Source organism: Manacus vitellinus, unplaced genomic scaffold (assembly GCF_001715985.3).
Source record: "Manacus vitellinus isolate BGI_N305 unplaced genomic scaffold, ASM171598v3 scaffold_18_pilon, whole genome shotgun sequence".
Taxonomy (NCBI): Eukaryota; Metazoa; Chordata; class Aves; order Passeriformes; family Pipridae; genus Manacus; species Manacus vitellinus.
Window position 1 is genome coordinate 8,211,917 of NW_021939324.1, and position 20,975 is coordinate 8,232,891.

At 35.3% G+C, this 20,975-nt stretch overlaps 2 protein-coding genes across 2 annotated transcripts; both read left to right on the forward strand.

The window, feature by feature from the left end:
* The first annotated feature begins 217 nt into the window (after window positions 1–217).
* On the forward strand, window positions 218–1,302 carry LOC115307369 (COBW domain-containing protein 1-like). Its single transcript, XM_029959042.1, has 2 exons — window positions 218–320; window positions 1,202–1,302. Exons 1-2 carry the CDS (start codon window positions 218–220, stop codon window positions 1,300–1,302), a joined length of 204 nt encoding a protein of 67 aa, XP_029814902.1.
* On the forward strand, window positions 1,208–19,849 carry LOC103755734 (COBW domain-containing protein 1). Its single transcript, XM_018070427.1, has 13 exons — window positions 1,208–1,298; window positions 2,518–2,609; window positions 4,314–4,373; window positions 5,394–5,431; window positions 8,336–8,382; window positions 9,137–9,223; window positions 10,012–10,056; window positions 12,559–12,615; window positions 14,542–14,593; window positions 16,497–16,565; window positions 16,656–16,721; window positions 18,500–18,629; window positions 19,320–19,849. Exons 2-13 carry the CDS (start codon window positions 2,549–2,551, stop codon window positions 19,391–19,393), a joined length of 786 nt encoding a protein of 261 aa, XP_017925916.1. The 5' UTR covers window positions 1,208–1,298; window positions 2,518–2,548; the 3' UTR covers window positions 19,394–19,849.
* Window positions 19,850–20,975: the final 1,126 nt, after the last annotated feature.

The following is a 20,975-nucleotide window of genomic DNA, read 5'->3' on the forward strand; positions in this document are numbered from 1 at the left end:
AAAACAATGCATGATTTAAGACTGAGATTTAATGGGGTCCATGAGGTCAAATATCTCTACAAATTAATTTCTACATCGTTACAATAGAATGTAGGATATTAGAACGAGAACTAATATTTCAGAAGAGATTTACCCGAACTGTGCATGTGCATAACAGTATTTGTTTTTTATTTGAAAATTTAAGCCTTTTTTTTTTTTTTTACATTTTAATAGAAATATGGTCTGTGTTCTAGGAGCTGGGAAAACTACTCTTCTAAATTACATACTGACAGAACAGCATAATAAAAGAATAGCAGTTATCCTGAATGAATTTGGAGAAGGTATGTAAACATGCAGAAACTTTTTTTTTGCCACAAAATGACAAGTATATAAAATTGCTGTAATCAAGACCATTGTAATTTGAAATCCATTAATGAAATTATTGATATACCCCATAGTCTTCAGAAGTGCAGAAAATCCTTTTGCTGGTGTTCCTAAAACAGTGCTACACATTAATCTGTTTTGCACTTAAATTCAGGCTCTCAGAGTAAAGTAAATGAATATATCACCCTGTTGGAAGTGCTATACCTCCATTTGTCCAACCCAGTTTCAAGCAAATGGAAATTAAAATAACGTGGTGGTAGATAATATTTTATTTACTTTCCCCTGAGCCATTTACAGATCACAAATTATCTTAGACCAAGAAATGGGGGGAAACGTGTGCTTGGTATCTATGGTTCTTTGAACTCTTTGCTTTCAGGATTTTTAATTGCTATGGCTGTAATTTTCTATCTGTGCCGTAGTCAGAGGTGCTTACAGTTTGCTCTGTGTTGGTGCTGGGCTCTTTGTTTCTTTGTTTTCATCAGCAAAGATGCATGCTGTTTTTCTGGCCCTGGAGCCTAAATAAAATGTAGAGACAGATCCTTTATTTGATACAGAGGCACTGGCTAAATTCCCTTTCTTTTAGCAAAGTTTGTGGCACTTATGATGTACATCATCCTGTGAGTTTTGGTCTTTGTAGAACCAACTTTACCTTGGCTTTTAAATTTGTCATAAAATGGAAAATGCTAATTTCCAAAGCACATGTCAGAAGCATGGTCTCAGAAGAAAAGAATATAATTTAAGAGTAGTAATGTGTACCAACTTGAATCTTTTTCTTTCTCTTACAGGCATTGGCATGCAAGATTGTAGATTAAAAATATAGTACTACTTGTATTTTCAGGAAGTGCCTTGGAGAAATCTCTGGCAATCAGTCAAGGGGGAGAACTCTATGAAGAATGGCTGGAGCTCAGAAATGGCTGCCTGTGCTGTTCAGTAAAGTAAGGAATGACTGTTGTACAAGTTCTTACAGTGAGTCTTGGGGGGAATTGAGGAAAGGAAAAGATATCCAGGATTTAGTTCCTAAAACTGAGGGTAGTATTGATTGAGACTTTTGTCAGATGAAACAAGAATTGGAATTAGGGAGATAGAAATTTATTTCCTTTTGTTGCCTTACTGATGTGGAGTTAGTGTCTTCTAGAAAACTAATCTAAATACTGGTGCATACGCTATTGGGGTATTGGAGAGTAGAGAGCTCTTCTATTCTGTCCCTCTTCTATTAGTATTATGTACTTGCATATAGAGAGCTAAAGATTCAAGGAGGCTGGAATTAGGACTCAGGTTTTCCAGTTTTCACGTTACTCTGTGTTTCTTTCTCTGTATGGTGGTTAATACTTGCATATTGTATATTGCATATTGTATACATCAGAAGGGGTGAATGGAGAACCTTTTGCAACCTAATGAAACACAATATTCAAAATTGTAAGCTGATGGTCATGTTAAAAAGCAGGAGAGTATTTGTTTCTTTGGCATGGTTTTTACCCTATTTGTTTGAATGCTAGATTGTTTGTGCTAACCTTATAATAAAAGTCATGGCGTGTTTGTCCTAAAAATTTGGAAGAATTGGTCCTGTGCCTAAGCTAATAATAGGTAATAAGTGGTAAACGGAAGTCCCTATTGCATTGTGTTCTGCTGGAGTGTAAGGAAGGGTACCATTGCTACTATGTTCTATATACATTGTTTCTTATGCTATAAATTTCTACTTCAGGCTGACTTCATCAGCTGCGATTTGAGTAAATGGCACATCTTAATTTTGGTATAGGTGAGATGGAAAGGTGGGAAGAGGAACGTGGTTCAGTTCCACCCCATCCCTTTTTTCTGTAATCTCAGCTGCCAACCCAGATATATTACATATCTACACAGGTCCCTACTGTCCTTTACAGAGTATTCAGTGTTTGAAAATAAATCTTCATTTGAGTCACCTTTATTATGCCTGGTGAGAGTAGGCAAGTACTATTTTCAGACTAAAATAAAATAGAAAACTAAAATTTGCCTAATATTATAGTAGCAATATGATGACTAAATTTTCATTGTAGACTGTAAGTCCTGACTCAGGACTTTGGCTTTGATGATACTAACACTGTGTTCTGCATCAGAAGATACATGTTAATGCACGTTTTAGCTTGTTTTCTCTGTTCTGAGGTTTGTTTCTTCTTACAGGGACAATGGTGTGAAGGCTATTGAGAACTTGATGCAAAGGAGAGGAAAATTTGACTATATATTATTAGAAACAACTGGTTTGGCAGATCCAGGTAGTTCACATTCTGACTTTAATAACCATGATAATTATTCTGTTTTTATGGAATGTTTATTTGCTCACCAGTCAGTTCACTTTGCAAAATGTAATATAAAATGGTGAGTTGTCAGGCATATATGCTTTGATTGCTGTGTAGACTCCAATGAATTGGATAAGGGCAGATGTGGGATTGTGTATGGGTTGTTTAGTTGTGTTTTGTTTTGTTGAAGTTGCTCCTAATTGACTCTAAAGGTTAACAGAAATCCAGTTAAAATATATTTCTATCAAGAAAAGACACTGGTCTTAGAGAAGAGGAGCACTCTCTGAAACTAGTAGTTTTCAGTAGACTTTTAATGTTCTACATTGCTCCTTTTAAAATGTAAATTGTTATCATCTATTGTATTGTTACACTGATTGTGATAGGCCTTATGTTTTGTGAAGTCCTAAAATACAGTGTGAAACAGACCAATACATTCTTCTTACAGAGCAGTAATACATTTTACAAAGTCTTTGTGTACTCTTTAGTGATATTTATTATAAGAAGGTGTTTAAACTTAAGCTCATGTTAATAATAACTATCTAAAACAATTTTATCCAAACCATCCCAATTAAAAATGTGTTGTTGATGGAGAGTGAAGGAAATTCTTATCAGAAATCCAATTGTTTCCCCTTTAGGAGACTGATGCCTTTCAGCTCAAAGCTAAATAGTTGTCATGGTAAAGTAATTTTCTTCAAAAGACAGGATATTGATTTGGCCTCTGTTACACACAAATTCTGTTTGAATCAAATTGGAAAACTATTAAGCATTTTGGAAAAAAATCAATAGATATCAGAAAACCATTACATGTTGTCGCCCTTGCTATATCTTGCATGAGTAAGCACTGTGAACAACTGACAGGTATTTGGTGTTGATACAGAGTGGTGTTTGAAGGACTGCATCTTATCACTTCAGGTGGGCAATTTTAGGTGTTGGAATGACTTTAGTTACTGATTTTTTTCTTTTTTCTTCTGACATGTTCAACAGTCTTAGCCTGATAGGACATTGAGCAACCTGGTCTAGTGGAAGGTGTCCCTGCCCATGGCAGAGGAGTTTGAACTAGAATCTGCTTTACAGGGCTATTTTAGCAGAAAAAAGGATTAGCCTACTCCTAGGCCATGTGTAGTACAGGTGTCAGGTCACACATTCCAGGTCTTTGATAGGATGTGGTCCCACTTGTCCAAATACTTGCTAATTCTTTTTTTCTCCTGACTTGTCAATTTAACATTTGCCATTTTACATTTTACTGTACAAAAAAAGACAGAGTACTGTGTGTTTCATTATTCAGAAACACCTCATCTTCATGGAAATTCAGTGGATATCTCCTTTTTGGCTGGTGGGGTGGGAGTGGACGTGTGTATCTCTGTGCCATGACCTATAAACAGGGGCTGAAAGATGAAGAGGGGAAGTACAGGCTATTTAGAAATGATGAAGATTTTAAAGATTTTTAAAGCTTTTTGTAGTCATAGCTGTGGACGTGTACACCAGTGCAATGCTTTGGTAGCTTTTGTTAGGTCAAATGTGTGGCTTGACACAGGGTACTTGACATCTGTGATTTCTGAATTTGAAGAGAGCAATTTCAAGTACAGCACTACAAATGCAGTTTTTCTATGAAATGTCTGCATGGTGGTAGTTTACTGGAAAATCTCAATTTTGCAACTGTATGTATACTACACTTCTTAGGAGCTGTGGCCTCCATGTTCTGGGTTGATTCTGAACTAGGAAGTGACATCTACCTTGATGGTAAGAAGTGCAAACTTGTTTTCCTATGTATTTGCATTCCGTATCTGCGTTTGGTGTAATATAGTCTTAGCATTTAAGGCAGGGTTTCAGACAATGTTTGAAATGCATGAAGTTGGTTCTCACATCTGTTTTGGCCACAGAGATACCCTTGCTTATTCTGATGCTTGTTTGTCTCCTTGACAAAATATTTCAGTTTGCTAAATCCAATAGAAGTTTTGTAGTGCTTTGCCAGGGGATCAGATATGGAGAGATCTTGATTGTCTCTTGATCCTCATTAGCTAGATGTTATAAAACATTATTTATGAGTAATATTAGAGCATGCTTTTTTCCTTTTTCTTTCTCCCCCCCCCATGCAATGTTTCCTAAGTGGTTTCCTTTTTTCTGAACTCGTGACTTGTCAACATCTGGATGATTCTGCCTTTTGTTTTTCGCTTTCTCTGCCTACTGGACTCTTGTTAGCTCTAGTATTTGCTGTGTTCCAATAAAAATCTGCATTTACTGAAATATAAATCATCACTATATGTAGTTCAAGGGCATTTTTTTAATGTAGGAAAAAATATTTAATTTTTGGCTTAAACAAATGTCCTACCAATGCTTTGGTCAGTCTGTGAAATACCCATTTGCCCAAGGAAGGAAACACTGAGTTGAATAAGAAAGAGCTTCCTAAAATTCTGCCAGAGACTTGCAAATTCCTGGTCACTTAGAATATCTGCATACCTCAGACAGTTCTCTTAATTTGTTTCAATATCCTGTAAAAGCATACCTTTGCCAATTTGCTGTTGTGGAAAAAGAGGCATCCACTTTGTGAGAATTTATCTCACCTGGTTTTGTAGACATTTTGTTACCACAGATGTGAGTGACAAATAAAAAAATGTTTGGGTGACAAGTCTAGAGTTCAGATACTTTCAATGCTTCCATTTTATTATAACCAATTGTAAATGTGCTGGTATTGTTTACCAGTTGTTAAAACTGTCGCCTGCTTTCAGCAAATTTCTATTCCATTTTAATGTTTTCTTTTAGGAATTTTATGTGTTGTTGACGCAAAGCATGGATTGCAGGTAAGTTACTGGATTTATTACATGTTTTAAAACTGCAGCATTAGAACACCTATTGCGATAATGTTTCTGTGGATGAATTAATTTTTACAGTAGCTGTAATTCTTACTGTGAATGAGGATGTTTCATTAGTACTGTGTTTTGAATGGGAACAAGGGGTTACTGATATTCATAGGACTTTAGATTCTTACTGACACAACTAATGTTTGCTAAGAGTTATCAGGTTGCTAAGTACTTGGTTCCTTCTAGTTCTATCACTTCACTCAGGAATCTTGCTTTTATTCCAAATAGGCATTTGGATTACTGTAAAAACAGTGAAGAAATTGGTCTTGCAGAGTGTCTTTGGTCCATGTTAGTTGAAAGGAGAGGACTGAGAACAGGCATACCAATGTGATAACAATTGAGTTAGGGCTTAGACTGGGAAGGGTGCTGATGTAATGGCAGTTGTGGCGATGAAAACACCAGTGTCCTGGTACTGCATTGTATGAAATTATTATTTCATTTTATGGAAGCAGACAAAAAGGGTAGGCATTAGAGTAATTTATATAAAGTATAGTGTAAAAACAGACATACAGAACAGTGAACTTGATTAACAAAAAAATTATGATTAAATCAAATAGTTCAACTTTTTTTTTATAATAGGTACATGTTAATATAGTTATCAGCAACATAATAAGTTTGGAAATTACTGCCTCGATTGGGTATTAATTTTGCAGGATTCAAAATAAAAGTAACCACAAGAAAAGATGCCTCCATGGTTTGAAAAGTTCGTCATGCTATGGAAGTGGTTTTAATATTTCTGCATTTTACATGGGGGAAAGGGTTGGCCCTTTTAAGCAAGAACCATCTTCTAAATCAGCTCAACCATCACAAGAAATCATGTTGTGTCTTAGGTCAGCCCCTTTTCAGCAGAGTGCCCACATACTAATTAGGATGTGTTTTATTACTTGCAGAAATGTTGTTCTGTTTGTCTTTCTTTTCATGTAATACTGACTTCTTGTCTTGAATGAAATATAATTGTGTTGCACGTAGCAGCACTACATTGTTACTGTTTGAAAAATAATTTTAAAAATATTTAAACTTTCAAGTAATATATCAGAAACAACACAAAAATGTTTAGAAACATTCGATTTTTCAATGTACTGTTATCTTTGACAGCTCACTGAAAGCTCTTACATTATCTAGTCAGGAAGCCTGTAAAACACTGACATTTACTCACAATAGTAGGAATTCCAGATTTTCTCAGTTATATACCAAGTAAACAACTTTTGCCTTGTATAAAGGATGTGCTAACTTGAGCAATTCCTCTGATTGCAAAGCTTGACCTCAACAGCTGCTTGTGATTCAAAGAATTTTGAAAGCTGTACAGGTAATGATATTGAGATAATAGGCTGCAATTTAAGTTGTCATGCTTTGAAGAACTAACCCATCAAAAGAAAAGCTGACAAATAGCCCTGTGACCAGTCAGCTAAATTGAAACTGAAGTGGTAATTGATATCATGGGTTATCACTGTAATGAATTTGTCACCCAGCAATCTGAAATACTCAGTTTTTTAATCGAGGGCGAACAGCTGGACAACTTGAAGTCGCATTTGTCTACTTCCCCGACTTGACATCTCGACTATGGACATTGTTCTTTTCAGGACAACAAATCTGACAACATGTAATTCAATAGAATCAATACACAGAGGAATACAAAGAAAAGGTCAGAGGAGAGGTTTCCTGACAGATATCTTGTAGTTACACTCTGCTTAGGCTGTGCAAAATCAGAAAGCACTTTAATTTGTTTTAAGGTGACAGACTCACTCAATAATCTATTTTTGTTTTTCAAGTAAAATATTGTTAGATGCCTGATAATTCCACTCGAAGAAAAAACCAATTTTCTGGGTTTCTTCTTTTAATCTATATATCTTCCATGACAATTAATTCCACTTTAATTTGATATTTCTGTATCTTGAAAGTCAAATTTTAAAGTAATATTCCTGGTGTATTTATAGTTGATGGAGGAACGCAAGGAGTCTAGTCTTCCCAGAGGTGTAAGTGGCGAGTTCTTACTAATGGTACAGTGTTGGTTTAAAGTTTTACTTCCTCCAGATGTCTGTAACATTTCTCTCCTGTAGATTGCTGCCTCCATGTTAAGGGGCAGAGAATAACTTGAAGCTAAACCTTTGCTGCTTCAGCATAGTCTGTTGCTGTGGCTAAATTAAATAAGGCTTTATATTGCTAAACTTCAGGCTACTGCTTGAGATGCAGGAATTTTTCTCCCTTTCACTGATTCTTCTTTGAGGACATTAGCTTGGGCAGACAAGTGGAGCACAAAACTGCAGATGATACTTAACTCGTGCGGCATGACCAGAAGCTTCTGATATTGGGCAGACTTGCCAAGGAGTAGTGGTTTATTCATACAAACCTGGAAAAAGGGTTACCAGTTTTTGCTGTCAAAGTAAAGTTTGTCAGCTCTTTCAGAGAAAAGGAGTGTGATTCAAGTTATGCATATGAAATACTGTACTGCAAGCCTAACCCATTTTTAACAGATAATTGAGGTCACACTGATTTGTGAAACTACTGAACTTTCATTTTTTTCATGGTTACTGTATGTTATGGTGACTTTTTTACTGCATTATAAAGCTGAAAAGTAATTAAAATATAATACAGTTTTTCAACTCTTTTGCATTATAATAATAAAATTATTTAGAATAGTTTTCATAAAAGTAATTATAAGCTTCTGTATTGGTGAATGTATAAATATACTTTATCACCATAATTTTCAGAAAAAATTATAGGTGCCATCTTCCTCAATACCTTGTCGAAAAACCTGAGCTGAATTGGGTTTGACCTCCCTTAGTTTCAAATTAATTTAAATGTAATTAGAATATGATTAATCCAATTGTTTTACTTTTTATCTAGCACTTGACAGAGGAGAAGCCAGAAGGCCTTGTCAATGAAGCATCTCGGTATGGATGTAGAAATTAATTATATATATCACAGTTAGGAATTGCACTGTATAGAAGTTCATCGGAACTGGTTTCTTTTTCTTTTATAAGGTTTTTTTCTCCTCCTTTGCTTTAAACCAAAGTTGGTTTATGGTGTAATGAGGCAGAATATAGAAAAGTGACTTCATGCTCCATTTGATCTTTCTGCCAAGATCTGACTCTTCTGCTTTAAAAGTGATGGGATTTTGCGTAAGTGAGGGGAAAACACCTGTGTAGGGGGGGGAAGAAAAAATTTCATGTTAGGATCTATCTGATGCTCAAAGTAGAACTGGAGGTAGAGGAATATTTTTTGATAGATGTGGAGCCACAATAATTAAGTATAATTGTAACAACTGAAGTTTTCATAAAGCGAAGAGACTTAAAGTATCACTTTACAAAGACTGCATGCAAGAGAGATAGGAACTTCTGAAGTTGTTAGATCAGTAAGCACTTTGGATTAGATGATGTAAAAAACCCATCTAAGCAAACAAACAAAAAAAAACCCTTGAAAAAAACACCCTGAAACAAAAAATCTAGCAAGCTTTGATTTGGTCTCTTAGGACATAGAATAACACCTCAAGGAGAAGCCAGTAGTACTTTAATCATAGTTTGATTAATGCTTGCCCTTCTGTATTAACAAAGTTCATATTATTTTTTGGGGCCATGGGAGAGATGATGTTTCTGCCTTACAGATATAGTGTTTGTTCACATTGTCTTTTTTTTTTTTAATACACAGGCAGGTTGCATTAGCTGATCTTATAATTATCAATAAAACAGATTTGGTTTCAGAGGAAGAATTGAATAAAGTCAGAACATCTGTGAGGTACGAAGCTTTTGGTATAACCATAACATTATTTTAATTTAAACATAGTTAGTTACTTCTTGCTGTTGGTACAGAAATTAGATCTCATGATTACATTGACACAAATTGTTAGCTTGTAAGGGAAAAGAGACTGCCTCTTTCTAATGGAATTTCAGTACTTCTGTGTGCTTATACAGCCTTAGCAGTTTGCCTCTTTAGGTAAGATCTGATGTTATTTACTAAGTACAGGCCTTTGTCTTAAGTGTCCATACTTTTACATTTCTGGGCATCTGTTGCCATTTTTCAGAATTAGCATCAGGGAAAAAAAACCCTGATGGTAATTGAGAATTCACTAGGAAGTGCAAAGATATACCAAGGAAGTCACAAAAAATTGTCATGGGAGCAGAGGAACCAATCTGAACCAGTGTGAATCAAATTAGTGATCAAAGACATGACCCTTTTCTATCAATACCATGACAACCCAAATAGAATATTTAAATTTTTAAATACTTTACAACTGTATAGTTGTTTGAAATCTGAAAGTAAAAATGCTTAGACCCAGTACAGCGTATCCTGAGGAGCCTTGGATAAGAAAATGCTGTTCTCACTGGTAGTATCTTGTCAGAACTTGTAGTTTCCCAACTCTGAGGGGAAACCAGTTATCTCAAACCAATTGTCTTGGTTTGACCTACAGGTTGATAACAGAGTTGGGGTGCTATTTTACATGGTGCTGTCCATGGTTAACATATTCAAGCAATATATCACAGTTGTATTTTCATCTAACTAATGATTTTTCTGTTTTATTTTAGGTCAATAAATGGACTTGTTAAAATTCTAGAGACACAAAGATCAAGGTATTAAATGGCCAGTATTACTAGGTACTAGATCCTGCTTCTTTTGTGACAGTTTTAAGTGTTCTATTAGATCAGCTTGCTTAAAGAAAAACTATTGAATTAGAAATATTTAATTCAATATTAATTTTATGAATAAACATCCAGATAAAAGAATTCTTTTAAATAAGTAAAAATGTATTTTTCTTTTTTTTTTTGTTAGTTTTCATATTGCAGACTCATGGAATGGGTCAGGTTGGAAGGGACCACAGTGGGTCATCTGGTCCCACTTCCCTGATCAAACAGCAGGGTCATTGTAGAGCACATGGCACAGGATTGTATCCAGAGGGTTCTTGAGCCTCTCTGGGCAACCTATTCCAGTGCTTGGTAAAGAATCAGTAATGAAGTTCTTCCTCGTGTTCAGGTGAACTCCCTGTGCATCAGGTTTTCTGCCCATTGCCTCTTGTCCTATTGTTTGCACCACCAAGAAGAGCCCGGCTCCATCCTCTTGGTACCCCCCCTTCAGATACTCTTATACATTGATGAGGCCCCTCTCAGCCATCTGTTTTGAGGCTGAACAGGTCCAGCTCCCTCAGCCTTTCCTTGTAAGAGAGATGCTCCAATCCCCTCATCATCTTCGTAGCCTCTGTTGGACCTGCTGTGGGAACTCCATGTCTCTCTTGTCCTGAGCAGCCCAGAACTGGACACAGCACTCCAGATGTGGCCTCGCTAGGGCTGGAGTCACTTCCTTCAGCCTGCTGGCAACACTCCAGTATGCCATTGGCCTTCTTGGCCACAAGGGCACACTGTTAACCAGGTCTTATAACTGAAGAGCAGCTTGCAAGGCCGCAGTGTCTATGAGCTAATAATGGGTCATACACAATATAGTGTTTTCTTTCTGTTGTGTCAGCTTAAATATTTTTCTCATGATTGCTGCTGCAAATGAGTTGTTACTGCAAAATTACTTTGAAAACAATGGAAGGAAGTTTATAAGAATGAGGAAAATCATTGCACCAGTTTTGTTTTTTTTTTAAATTGAAATTCTGACTCAGATTTCTTCTTTAATAAGGAGTTAAATTGATATTGTACTCTCAGGAATGTTACGAGAACAGTGTATCTTCCAGACTGCTAGGGACTGATTTGTGTACTTTTACATCAGTTATTTGACTACATTGTGATAAATGTTTCCATAATACAGGTTCTTGATTCAAGCAATTTTTAAAGGGAAAATCGTAGGCATAATAAAATATACTTCAATTTTTAAAGTTGTTGTCAAATGTAGTTGGAAAATGTAGACAAAAGAACTTGCAGTTGTTGAGTGATCAGGAATGACCAATTTTGAAGAAGGTATTAATACCATGCTTTGTGTCTTAAATGTCCATTTGGAAGACATCCAGTATGAGATGTGTTAACATATTCTCTGGCATCTGATGCCAACCAGCACTAAATTTTGGATATGAGATTAAGTGGGCCTCAGATTCAGTCCTCATTGACGACTCTTTGTTACTTGTAAATATTCTTTAGTAAATGACACATAATGTCTCTTCCACAATTAAACATTCCAAAAGTGAAATAAGCGCAAAATTAACTTATTGGAATGTTATTTGAGAACATATCTTTTTTAATTAGGAGAGTTTGTCCCTCAAAAGCCCACATTTAAAAGGGACTAACATAGCACTTCCTTGAGAGTTTTGGTATGATTTTTCAGACAGCTACTGAGAACAAACAACTGGCACTGAGCTGGTCATGAATTTTACACAGGAATTGTTTGTGTATTACATTATAAATCTTTTATCTTAGAAACTGCTTTGTAAAACTGCTGTTGAATGTAAAAGTTTAATAATTCTGGCTATGCTCTGGAGGTGGCTTTTTTAAACCTCTCATCCTCTTTTTATTTAGCCACATGCCACTAATTGCATTTGATAAGCTATCAATTCCTTTTGGCAGTGAAACCTATAGTCTATATTTCTTTATAAAAAAAAGTTTCTTATGCAAGTTTATACATAGCTGTTCTTACAAGCAAATATGATCAGAATTGTCTATTCTGTATTAAATTTTTCATTTGTCTGCTTCAGATTTTAGAGTTGAAATTCCACTTAGTAGCACTTGCCTCATATAGTTATTTCAGTTTTCTTTGCTAACAGCATGTCAGTATAAGCTACATATATTCCAGGGGTTTGTGTCTGTCTTGAGAGAGTCAGGATTCCTTTTCCCATTTAGGGAAAATCAGGGTTTTTTTCAGGCATCCATTATAGGGGATTTTATCATATTTCTTGGAAATATTTTGTATTTTGCTGTATTTTTAAAAATTTTGTTTCTGTACTTACTGTGTAAATAAACACAGCATTTCCTTGTAGGAAACAGTACCAACCACCAACATCCAACAATAAGGCTAAGTATGTATGGCATTAGTCTGATCGACAGGAAAACAAAGCTTCAGTGAACCCCTTTAAAAATTATTATTTAAGTATACATGATATTTAAATGCATCTAAAATACAAAGCTTTTGTTTTTCATTCTGTTTAGAGTTGATCTCTCCAATGTCTTGGACCTACATGCTTTTGACAGTTTATCTGGAATAAGGTAGGGTGATAATTTTGCTGTGTTCTATTAGAAATAATAACCATTGTATAAATACATATATGAAATAGACACCCTCAAATCCTGGCTCAAATTCACATTTGAGTTTTTGTTAAAAACTCGAATTTAGTCACTTTTTAAAGTGACATCTTGATGACCTGGAGGCCTCTTTAGATTTCACAGAAAAGAATGAAGAACTGAGGTTCCACAGCAAACAAAGGCACTGCAAATTCTGGTTACTGTGTTCCATTGTCCTGGGTTTTTTTAATGCCAACTGCATGCTTCAGCATGTTGGATGGATGCAAAAGTAAAACTGGAAGCAAGGGTAAAGGGCTTTCTGTTTATTTGTTAAGTTGTTCAGCAAAGAGAATGAGAAGTACTGGAGTAATCATAAAGGAAAGGAAGGAATATGCAGCCAAGGGCAGTATCAGCTTCATTTTTCTTCCTAGATGCAGACTGTTCATGTCAGGAAAGGAATTGTAGCCACTTCCTTACTCACAGAAGGGAGAACTGCAGGACATGCAAGTTAGTAACCTCTAGTAGGTAAGGTGCTTATGAGATTTCCCTGTGAACTGGTGCAGTACTATCCCAAGTGCTACCCTTTTTTTGTTTTTTCTTTTTTTATTTTTTTTACAGCCGTCGGCTTTTGTCTGATCAGTGAAAAGTAGTGTTTGTTTCTTTTGTGCTCCTTAAATGGCCCACTGAGATTGGTACCAATGGCAACACCAGGGAAGTTACAGACTAGGGATCCAAGAGAAAGGAAGGCCAATATATCCTTTAAGGGCAATAGATAGATATTAGTTCATAAGCCAGATCATAAACCCATGTCCTGAGTTCTTATAATGAGTCAGCTAACTAAATTGACTTGTCCTGAAGCCACACAGTAAGATAGATGGGATAAAACAGTAAGAAGATGTGAACCAGAAAAGAATTGTTCTTGATAATGTCAATTGATAGCTGGATCTGATTACATGTAATATTAGGTGGTGGTCTGCAAGGTTTACTAGGAAATGCTGCATTCTTCAAATCTGAGAAAGTTCTTAAGTAGCTGACAAAAAAACCCAAAACCAAAACTTTCTTGCTTTCCTCAGTCTAGTCTTCTCTCATATCTCACTCATAGTTCCTTTAGAGGTTCTCGATATTTGATATTAAACCAAAGGAAACACTCTAAAATGTCAACATTTAAAGACACATTCTAAAAGCACCAAGAAGTTCAATTTACTTTATGGTTGAACTCTGTACAGGAAAATTGCTTACCCTCGTATCAGTTCTTAAATACAGAACCAGTACACTAATAAAATTGTTCTTTTAACTGCATACTGCAGTAAGGATTTCTGCCAGCATAGCAGAGAGGTATAACATCTGATCAGTGTATTTGTACTGGTAGAACCTTGCAGTCTGTACATCCCCTGAAGTCACAGAAACGGATCAAGAATTCTGTGTTCGGTGGAGGGCAGTATGAGAAGAAGACAGCAAAGCAAGGAAGATGGGAGAAGTAGGAATGTGAAATGTTACTTCAGTAGCCTAGAATGCCTCTTTTCCCCACCATTAAAGGCTTCTTAAATTTTACAGTCATCAAATTAGGAGTAGGCATTTTTATGGGCAATATTCTTACACAAAGGAACATCCAGGGTCCTATACTCATTGAAGTATACATATTTTTAATACCAAAGACACTGCACATCAGGACTCTGATTCTGTTTATATTTTAAAAGAACATAGTTTTCTAACACAAATAGTTAACTATATCAAACAAATACAATCAAACATTTCTATTTTGAGATTAAAATGGAATTAACAGTTGAAGCTTTTTCTGGGTATATTTTTGATACTTTAGTTTTGCTCTGCAATACTGGAGTTTTTAAAATTTTGAAATGACACTTTGCCCACCTTTACTCAAAAGTGACATTTAACTTTACTTATTTTCAGTTTGCAGAAAAAGCTGGAGCATGTGAAGACAACACATGCGCATCTGGATAAGGTAATTACCAAAAATACTCCTTCCATGTTTTTGTAACAACAGGGTTGTTCAAGGTAATTGCAAGCTTTGCATGCTGATTATGGTACCTTTTCAGAAGGCTTCAGTTAGGAAGTAATGTGTTCTAAGATATTTGGAAGATTACTTAGGATACATAAAAGAACGTGCTTTGTTTTAGACAAGATTCTAAATGGCTATATTGTCTTACTTTCAAAAATAGCTTAGAGGCTTCCACTGCTCCAGACAGTCACATCATTCACTGATTCACATAGAGGGTATTACTGAAATAAATAGCACTACTCTTTTTAATATTTGTAGAAACAAATCCTAAATTTGTAGCCAGTCTTTATCTTGTAGGTTTTCTGTCCAAAACAAAATCTTTGTGGTTCAACTGTGGGTCACAGTCCTTCCTGGGGTATCCCCAGATGGGTGGGATTCACACATAGGTAACAGTTCCTTCAAGGGCTGCAAAAAAATAAAAACTTTTATTTTTGTAAATTATCTTAGAAAAGTGTGCTTTCCTTCTAGAAACTTGCTATGATTAAATTTAATTTTAAGTTTAAAATATGATGCATACAATGCCTTCATTTTTCTTTTTGAACTGCAGATCTTGACTGTGAAGTTACTAGTCTTGAAAACAGGAAAAGGCAAATCTCCTTTTGGAACTAAAGATTAAATATAAAATCAGTTTCATGCTTAACTATAATTGCTATGACAGTCTTAAGTTCACAGTTTTTGTTTCATTAAAAGTCTTAAACATACTCAGTTATAGAGTCTTAATAATTCCCTAAAGTAGTTAAACAAGTTAGGTAGAAGCCTTCCTGAATGTTACAAGTTATAGCGTCCTTGTATTATTAAAAAGATTATTGTTAGTTTTGTAGTGTGGAGCCATTCAACCAGTAGGAAACAGTGAGAGTTGATTGTTACTATCTCTATTTAGTTTAACACCCACATATTTAAGATGATTGTTGAGACAGACGAGGCATAAATGAGAGCAGAACAGCTCTTGTGGTAGGCTGCAAGTCCTTGTTGGCTGATAGTGTGTGCTTATTATCTTCATGTGGAAGGTCAGCAGAAGCAAACTGCATTATGTGTGGAGCCAGTGAACTTCTGTTGTGTTTTAAAGCTGCTCTTGTGTTGGCTTTTGGTGGTTTAGATTACTTTACTTGGTCATTAGATAGACATTTGCTGCTTGTTGCTTTTATTTTTTTTCCTTAAGTTAGATGAGTCAACTGAAAGTAATTGTTTGAAAGAATTTTAAGTTGTACTGAAAGTTATTCTTTATTCTTCCATGCCATTGAGAGGTAATAGTGACAAAAATTAAACACATTATTTCTTTTTAAAATAAATTGTTAATTTTATATTACATGTTTTATTTTCATATTCTCTTTTGATAATAATTAGTCCTGAGCAGTAAGCCAGTGGTTGCTTTGGAATGAAACATAACTTCAGACATGTTTATTTTCCGAATCTATGCAGATGGATGAAAACTATCTTGATTATTTTTTGTCTGACAGAATTGTCATGAAGATCAGTATGCCAAGAATACAGCACTTATCCATATTTGAAAGATAGAGCTTACTAGCGTCCAGTAATTAAGATTTGTAGACTTTCTTTGAGAACAAACATCAGCTACAGCAAAACATTGCATCTTAGAAGCTAATGGCATTAAACTATTCAAAGTATTGTGTATATTAAGTGCACACCCAAACAAGTAACAAAAGATAGAGCATAATTTAGAAAATTAGAGCAGAACAGAGATAGAGATTTCTTTTTTTAATTTGACATGGGTATATAGTTGCTATTTTTCATGAGGCCAAGTTACAAAGAACACCTTTTGAAATGACTGTAATGAGATGTTTATTCAGTTTAATAGGTAATAATAAGTGGATCTTTCAATTTGCAGGCTATAACTACAGTAACATTTGAAGTTCCAGGAAATATAAAAGAGGAAAACTTAAATCTCTTTATTCAGGTAAGGAATACATCACTGTCAACTCAAAAATCATGTTGTAGATATCATCCAATGCTGTTTTGTTTATGAAAACAACATTTCTTTTCATAGAATCTTCTGTGGGAAAAGAATGTGAAAGATAAGACTGGACGCACCATGGATGTCATAAGACTGAAGGTTAGTTAGAAATTATCAGCTGCTCTTTCTCTTTACAACAAAACTAAAGCTGCAGTGTTTTGTCAGTACCAGACATTTCAAAGGTGTTACTGGATCACTGTAGCAGAGCATATGAAGTAGGGAATAGCTAATTGCCATTGTTCCAGGGACAACTCAGAAGGAGATAGCTGGCATAAAAGCAAATATTGATCCTATTTGCTTTGGAGAGAGAGAGAGCAGATATACAGTCCCAAACATCAGTGGCAGAGTTAATAATCAAGATATGGTTATATTACTTTCCATTTTTCATCTCTATTCCTTTGAAAGATTCCATCCATCTCATATATCTAGGGTTTGGATACCATAGATTGGTCCTATAGATTGCTAGGTGTAATTATGGTTGTTGCAATAATATGCAGAAGCTGAATTTGGCATAACGTAGGAGTGCAATACTAGTTGTGATCTACACTTAACAACTTCTTACAATATTGTCAGACTGTAGTTTTAAAGATGCATCTCGTAAGGATTCATCTTTGTGGGCACTTCATAAGTTTCTCAGCTGCATGGTTTTGAGAGGAGTAGAGATGACAATTAAGGATTTATTATCATTTTCCTTATACCAAGCTGCCAAGTAAATAATTAAAAAATGAGAATCAAGTCAGTCATTTGGTAGGCTGTAAGAAATAAAAGAAAGTATGCTCTGATTTGTTTCCTGAGAAGACTTGTGCATTGTAGATAGCAACATAATTATTTTCATTTCATTGGAAGGCAGGTTGTTTTCTTGCTCTTTCAGCAACAAAATTAGAATATCCTTGCCTTCCCCTTCCTGATAAATAGAAGAAAATAGCCACTGATGCACCTTAAGCCATCTGAAAACAGTAATGCCATGTGCAAGTACGTTTTCGTTGTGCTGAGCATTGGAATCAAAATAATTCTTTAGGAAATCTGAGACCTCTGATAAGCTGTGTGCTGGCTCTGTCACAGAGCCAGCTGTCCCATATGGCAAAGAAAATGACCCCCAAGTAATTCATTACAGAATGGGTTCCAAAGTTTGTTGCTTTTATATTTATATTTTATCTGCAGTCATAATCCTTTGGGCAGTAATAGACATGGAATTCAAACTGATAGGTCAAATGCAGACCTTTATATATTAAATATTTTAAACCTTTTTTTTTTTTTAGGGGAAGTATAAGACATGTTTTACAGAATGTGTTCCACTAGAATATTTCAGAAAGTTTTACTATGAAGTGATGAAAACTGCTTTAATAGAACAGTTGATATGGGGGTTAATGGACTCACTCTGACAGTAATCTCTTCTAATTCTTTTACTAGTTGTTTTACTTCACTTCTTTCTCCAGTATTCAAAGACTGTATTTCAGAAAAGTTGAGCATGAGAGCTTAATCAGAATAATCTGAAATCAAGTATTTTGCTTATTTTACGTCATTGCTGTCAGTCAGGCTTTCATGGGCTCCCATGTCATACACCATATATATGCTCAAGGTGGCGTAGTAGCTGATGACATTTTATTTTTGCCCAAGCATGCTAGGTACTGACCAAACGAGGGATAGAAGGCACAGTATGGTTAAGTGTAGTTATTAGTCTCTAACAAAATAAGGAGGTGTGAGAATGTATGTTATGAGTAGAAGTGATGATAATACATGGTTATTTTGACTAACAGGTGATATTGCTAGAAATATTATTCTCTCCTGGGACTAGTTTCAAAGGTTTTTTCCCCCCTCTTATACACTTTATTTTTGAACGTTTGTTTATATATCCTAACAGTTATTTTTCTGATAAGGGACTGGTATCTATTCAAGGCAAATCTCATCAGGTGATTGTCCAAGCTGTCCATGAGCTCTATGATCTGGAAGAGACTAAAGTAACCTGGAAAGAAGATGAAAAGAGGACAAATAGACTAGTTCTAATTGGTAAGAGGAAATTACACATCTTCTTGTTTGACTTTAAGAAGCTGTTTTTTCACAGGCAGTCCTGTGACTTGTCCAATGAAAAGCAACCAGATTAAACTCACCAGAATAATTGCAGTATGTTCAGCATAACCTCCAGTCAAAGGCTTATTCATCAAAACTTCCTGCAGTTTTAATATTCCAGATGAGATGGATCTACATGATCTGTTTTAGTGACACTAAAAGAAGATAAAATTCCATGTAGTTTTAAATTATTTTGGCATCTTGAATGTTATTTTTAAAATCCGTAATTATAAATTAGGTGATTGGGATGGTTTGAATGAATCAAATATTCAGCAACTGTAAGGAAAGTGATTATAGCCATTAAAATGTGTAAAATCAGTTTTGTTTCTCAAAAGCTTCATAGCAATGTGCTGTGTTTCTATTTTCTACTTACTAATCTCTGCTTTGCAAAGTGTTTTATGATCAAAAATAACCCAGTTTTTCCTCCTTTCCCTTGTACAGCTTGAAGTCTGCTGTTGCCCATAAAATCTAAAGTTACCTTGTTATCTGCAGCTTAATTTTATTACTGCTGTTCTCATTCATTTGTATAATAAATATTTTGTTTGCTGAGAAGACTGGCAGGTTGCAACTTACATGCATTTTTTCTGATGCACTTTAAAATACAGTTAGCTATTTTATTTCTCTTTACAGGCAGGAACTTGGACAAAGAGACCATTAAAGAAGTATTCATAGCCACTGTAAGAGAAGAACAACGAAACAGTTGACATCAAACTACGGAAAAGATTAAATGTCTATTCTTAATCCTACAATCTGTTTATGACAGAGAAAACTGAATGACATGGGATATAGCAGTTTCTCTGTCCTTTTTCAGTTTATACAACAGTTAAACCCTGAAGTCTTCCTAAGAATCCAAGCTGACTGACTACTTAAACATTAGCTCCTATGGTCTAGAATCAAACACAGTTCTACCATTTTGGATTTGGCTTAAGTTATGTCAGTTACATCATGCACCTGTGCAGAAGTGCAGATAGGCAAAAGACTGTTGCTTATGCTATACATGAAATATTGTAATAGGGATATGGTAAATGTGTTTGAAGCCTAGTGCTTTCCCTAACTAACTGTCTTCTACTACTTGAAATAAAGCAATAGTTATTATTGCCAGTGATGTAATCACAGTAAAAATTATTTAGTGTTTACTATTAAACTGTCTTCCATCTCTTTCCACTTGTATTGTGATTTTTGAATGAATATTCATCCCAGGTACCACTAAACCTATTGTGTATATGAAACTAAAAATACATAGATAGCAGAGGCTCAAGACCACGTGGAATATATGCTATCTGCATAAAAGCTGTGAATGCAGTGTTTGATCACATAGTCAATGGGCTGAAGGATGTAGCTGAACTCTTAGATCTTCTAGGCCACGACCCTCCCAGTCCAGGATCTGGGGGATCAGCAACAGCACATTTTCACTGTGTTGTCCAGGCTGCCCTGCGTGATTTGTTATGGGGTTCTGTGACACTGCTTTGAAAACTTAGTTTGATGTTTTTTATCTCTGTACTCGTTACAATTTAGAATTGAACTTCCTGCCCTGTACCATCTGCAGTATTCTTCCTTTCCCATTAGCTTTAGAGATATTTTGACTGCAGCTGGGTGAAAGCAAAATGAGTGAATTCCAAAAAATAATGTGGAATTAAAAATGTTTCTAAGCAAAACACTAGGAGATGCAATTCTGAAGAATGAAGTCTTACTACATGGTTCTACATGAATGCTTGCTGATGTCTAAATAAGTAGAAATTTGTTTTAGGTTCTAGAGATCTGTTACTTGTCCCATACCCAACATGAAAAAAAAAGAAAGGGGGCCATTGCCTTATCAACAGTCTTAAAATTTTTCATTTTACTTTTATTAAAATATATGACTTTGGAGTTTGTTTTTGAAAGAGCTGCGGAAGGAGACAATCTTTTGCTGTCAGGAGTTGGTGTTTCATTTGATTAAAATATTTGTCATGTTCTTAACTAAGATAGAGCTCTTCAGTCTCCCTGTGGATATGTTAGCAGGCATGACTTCATTCTTCACATTGAAAGTAATTTTAGATAGCTTGAAGTAATTTCCAGAAACTATTTTCTCTAAACTAAAGCAAGGTAAAAAGGAAGAACAACCTGCTTACAACGTTCCTTTCTGTTTAGCAGAGCTTGGTGGCATTTCAGTGAAGTGGGTATATTTCTGAGTGATACTGTGACAGTTTACCTTAGCAATTGCATCTCTTAATTTTGAAAACTAATACGTGTTCTCACACTGATATATGTTTTGGACTGCATAAATGACAATCCTGCATGAAAATTTGT

Bases quoted from the DNA above. Each gene is read 5' to 3' on its own strand.
- LOC103755734 (XM_018070427.1), top strand. From the start codon at position 2,549: ATGCAAAGGAGAGGAAAATTTGACTATATATTATTAGAAACAACTGGT. The intron at 4,374-5,393 runs GTAAGAAGTGCA...GTTTTCTTTTAG, and splicing joins AAGTGACATCTACCTTGATG to GAATTTTATGTGTTGTTGAC. The intron at 18,630-19,319 runs GTAAGAGGAAAT...TTCTCTTTACAG, and splicing joins AAATAGACTAGTTCTAATTG to GCAGGAACTTGGACAAAGAG.
- LOC115307369 (XM_029959042.1), top strand. From the start codon at position 218: ATGGTCTGTGTTCTAGGAGCTGGGAAAACTACTCTTCTAAATTACATA. The intron at 321-1,201 runs GTATGTAAACAT...TTGTATTTTCAG, and splicing joins CCTGAATGAATTTGGAGAAG to GAAGTGCCTTGGAGAAATCT.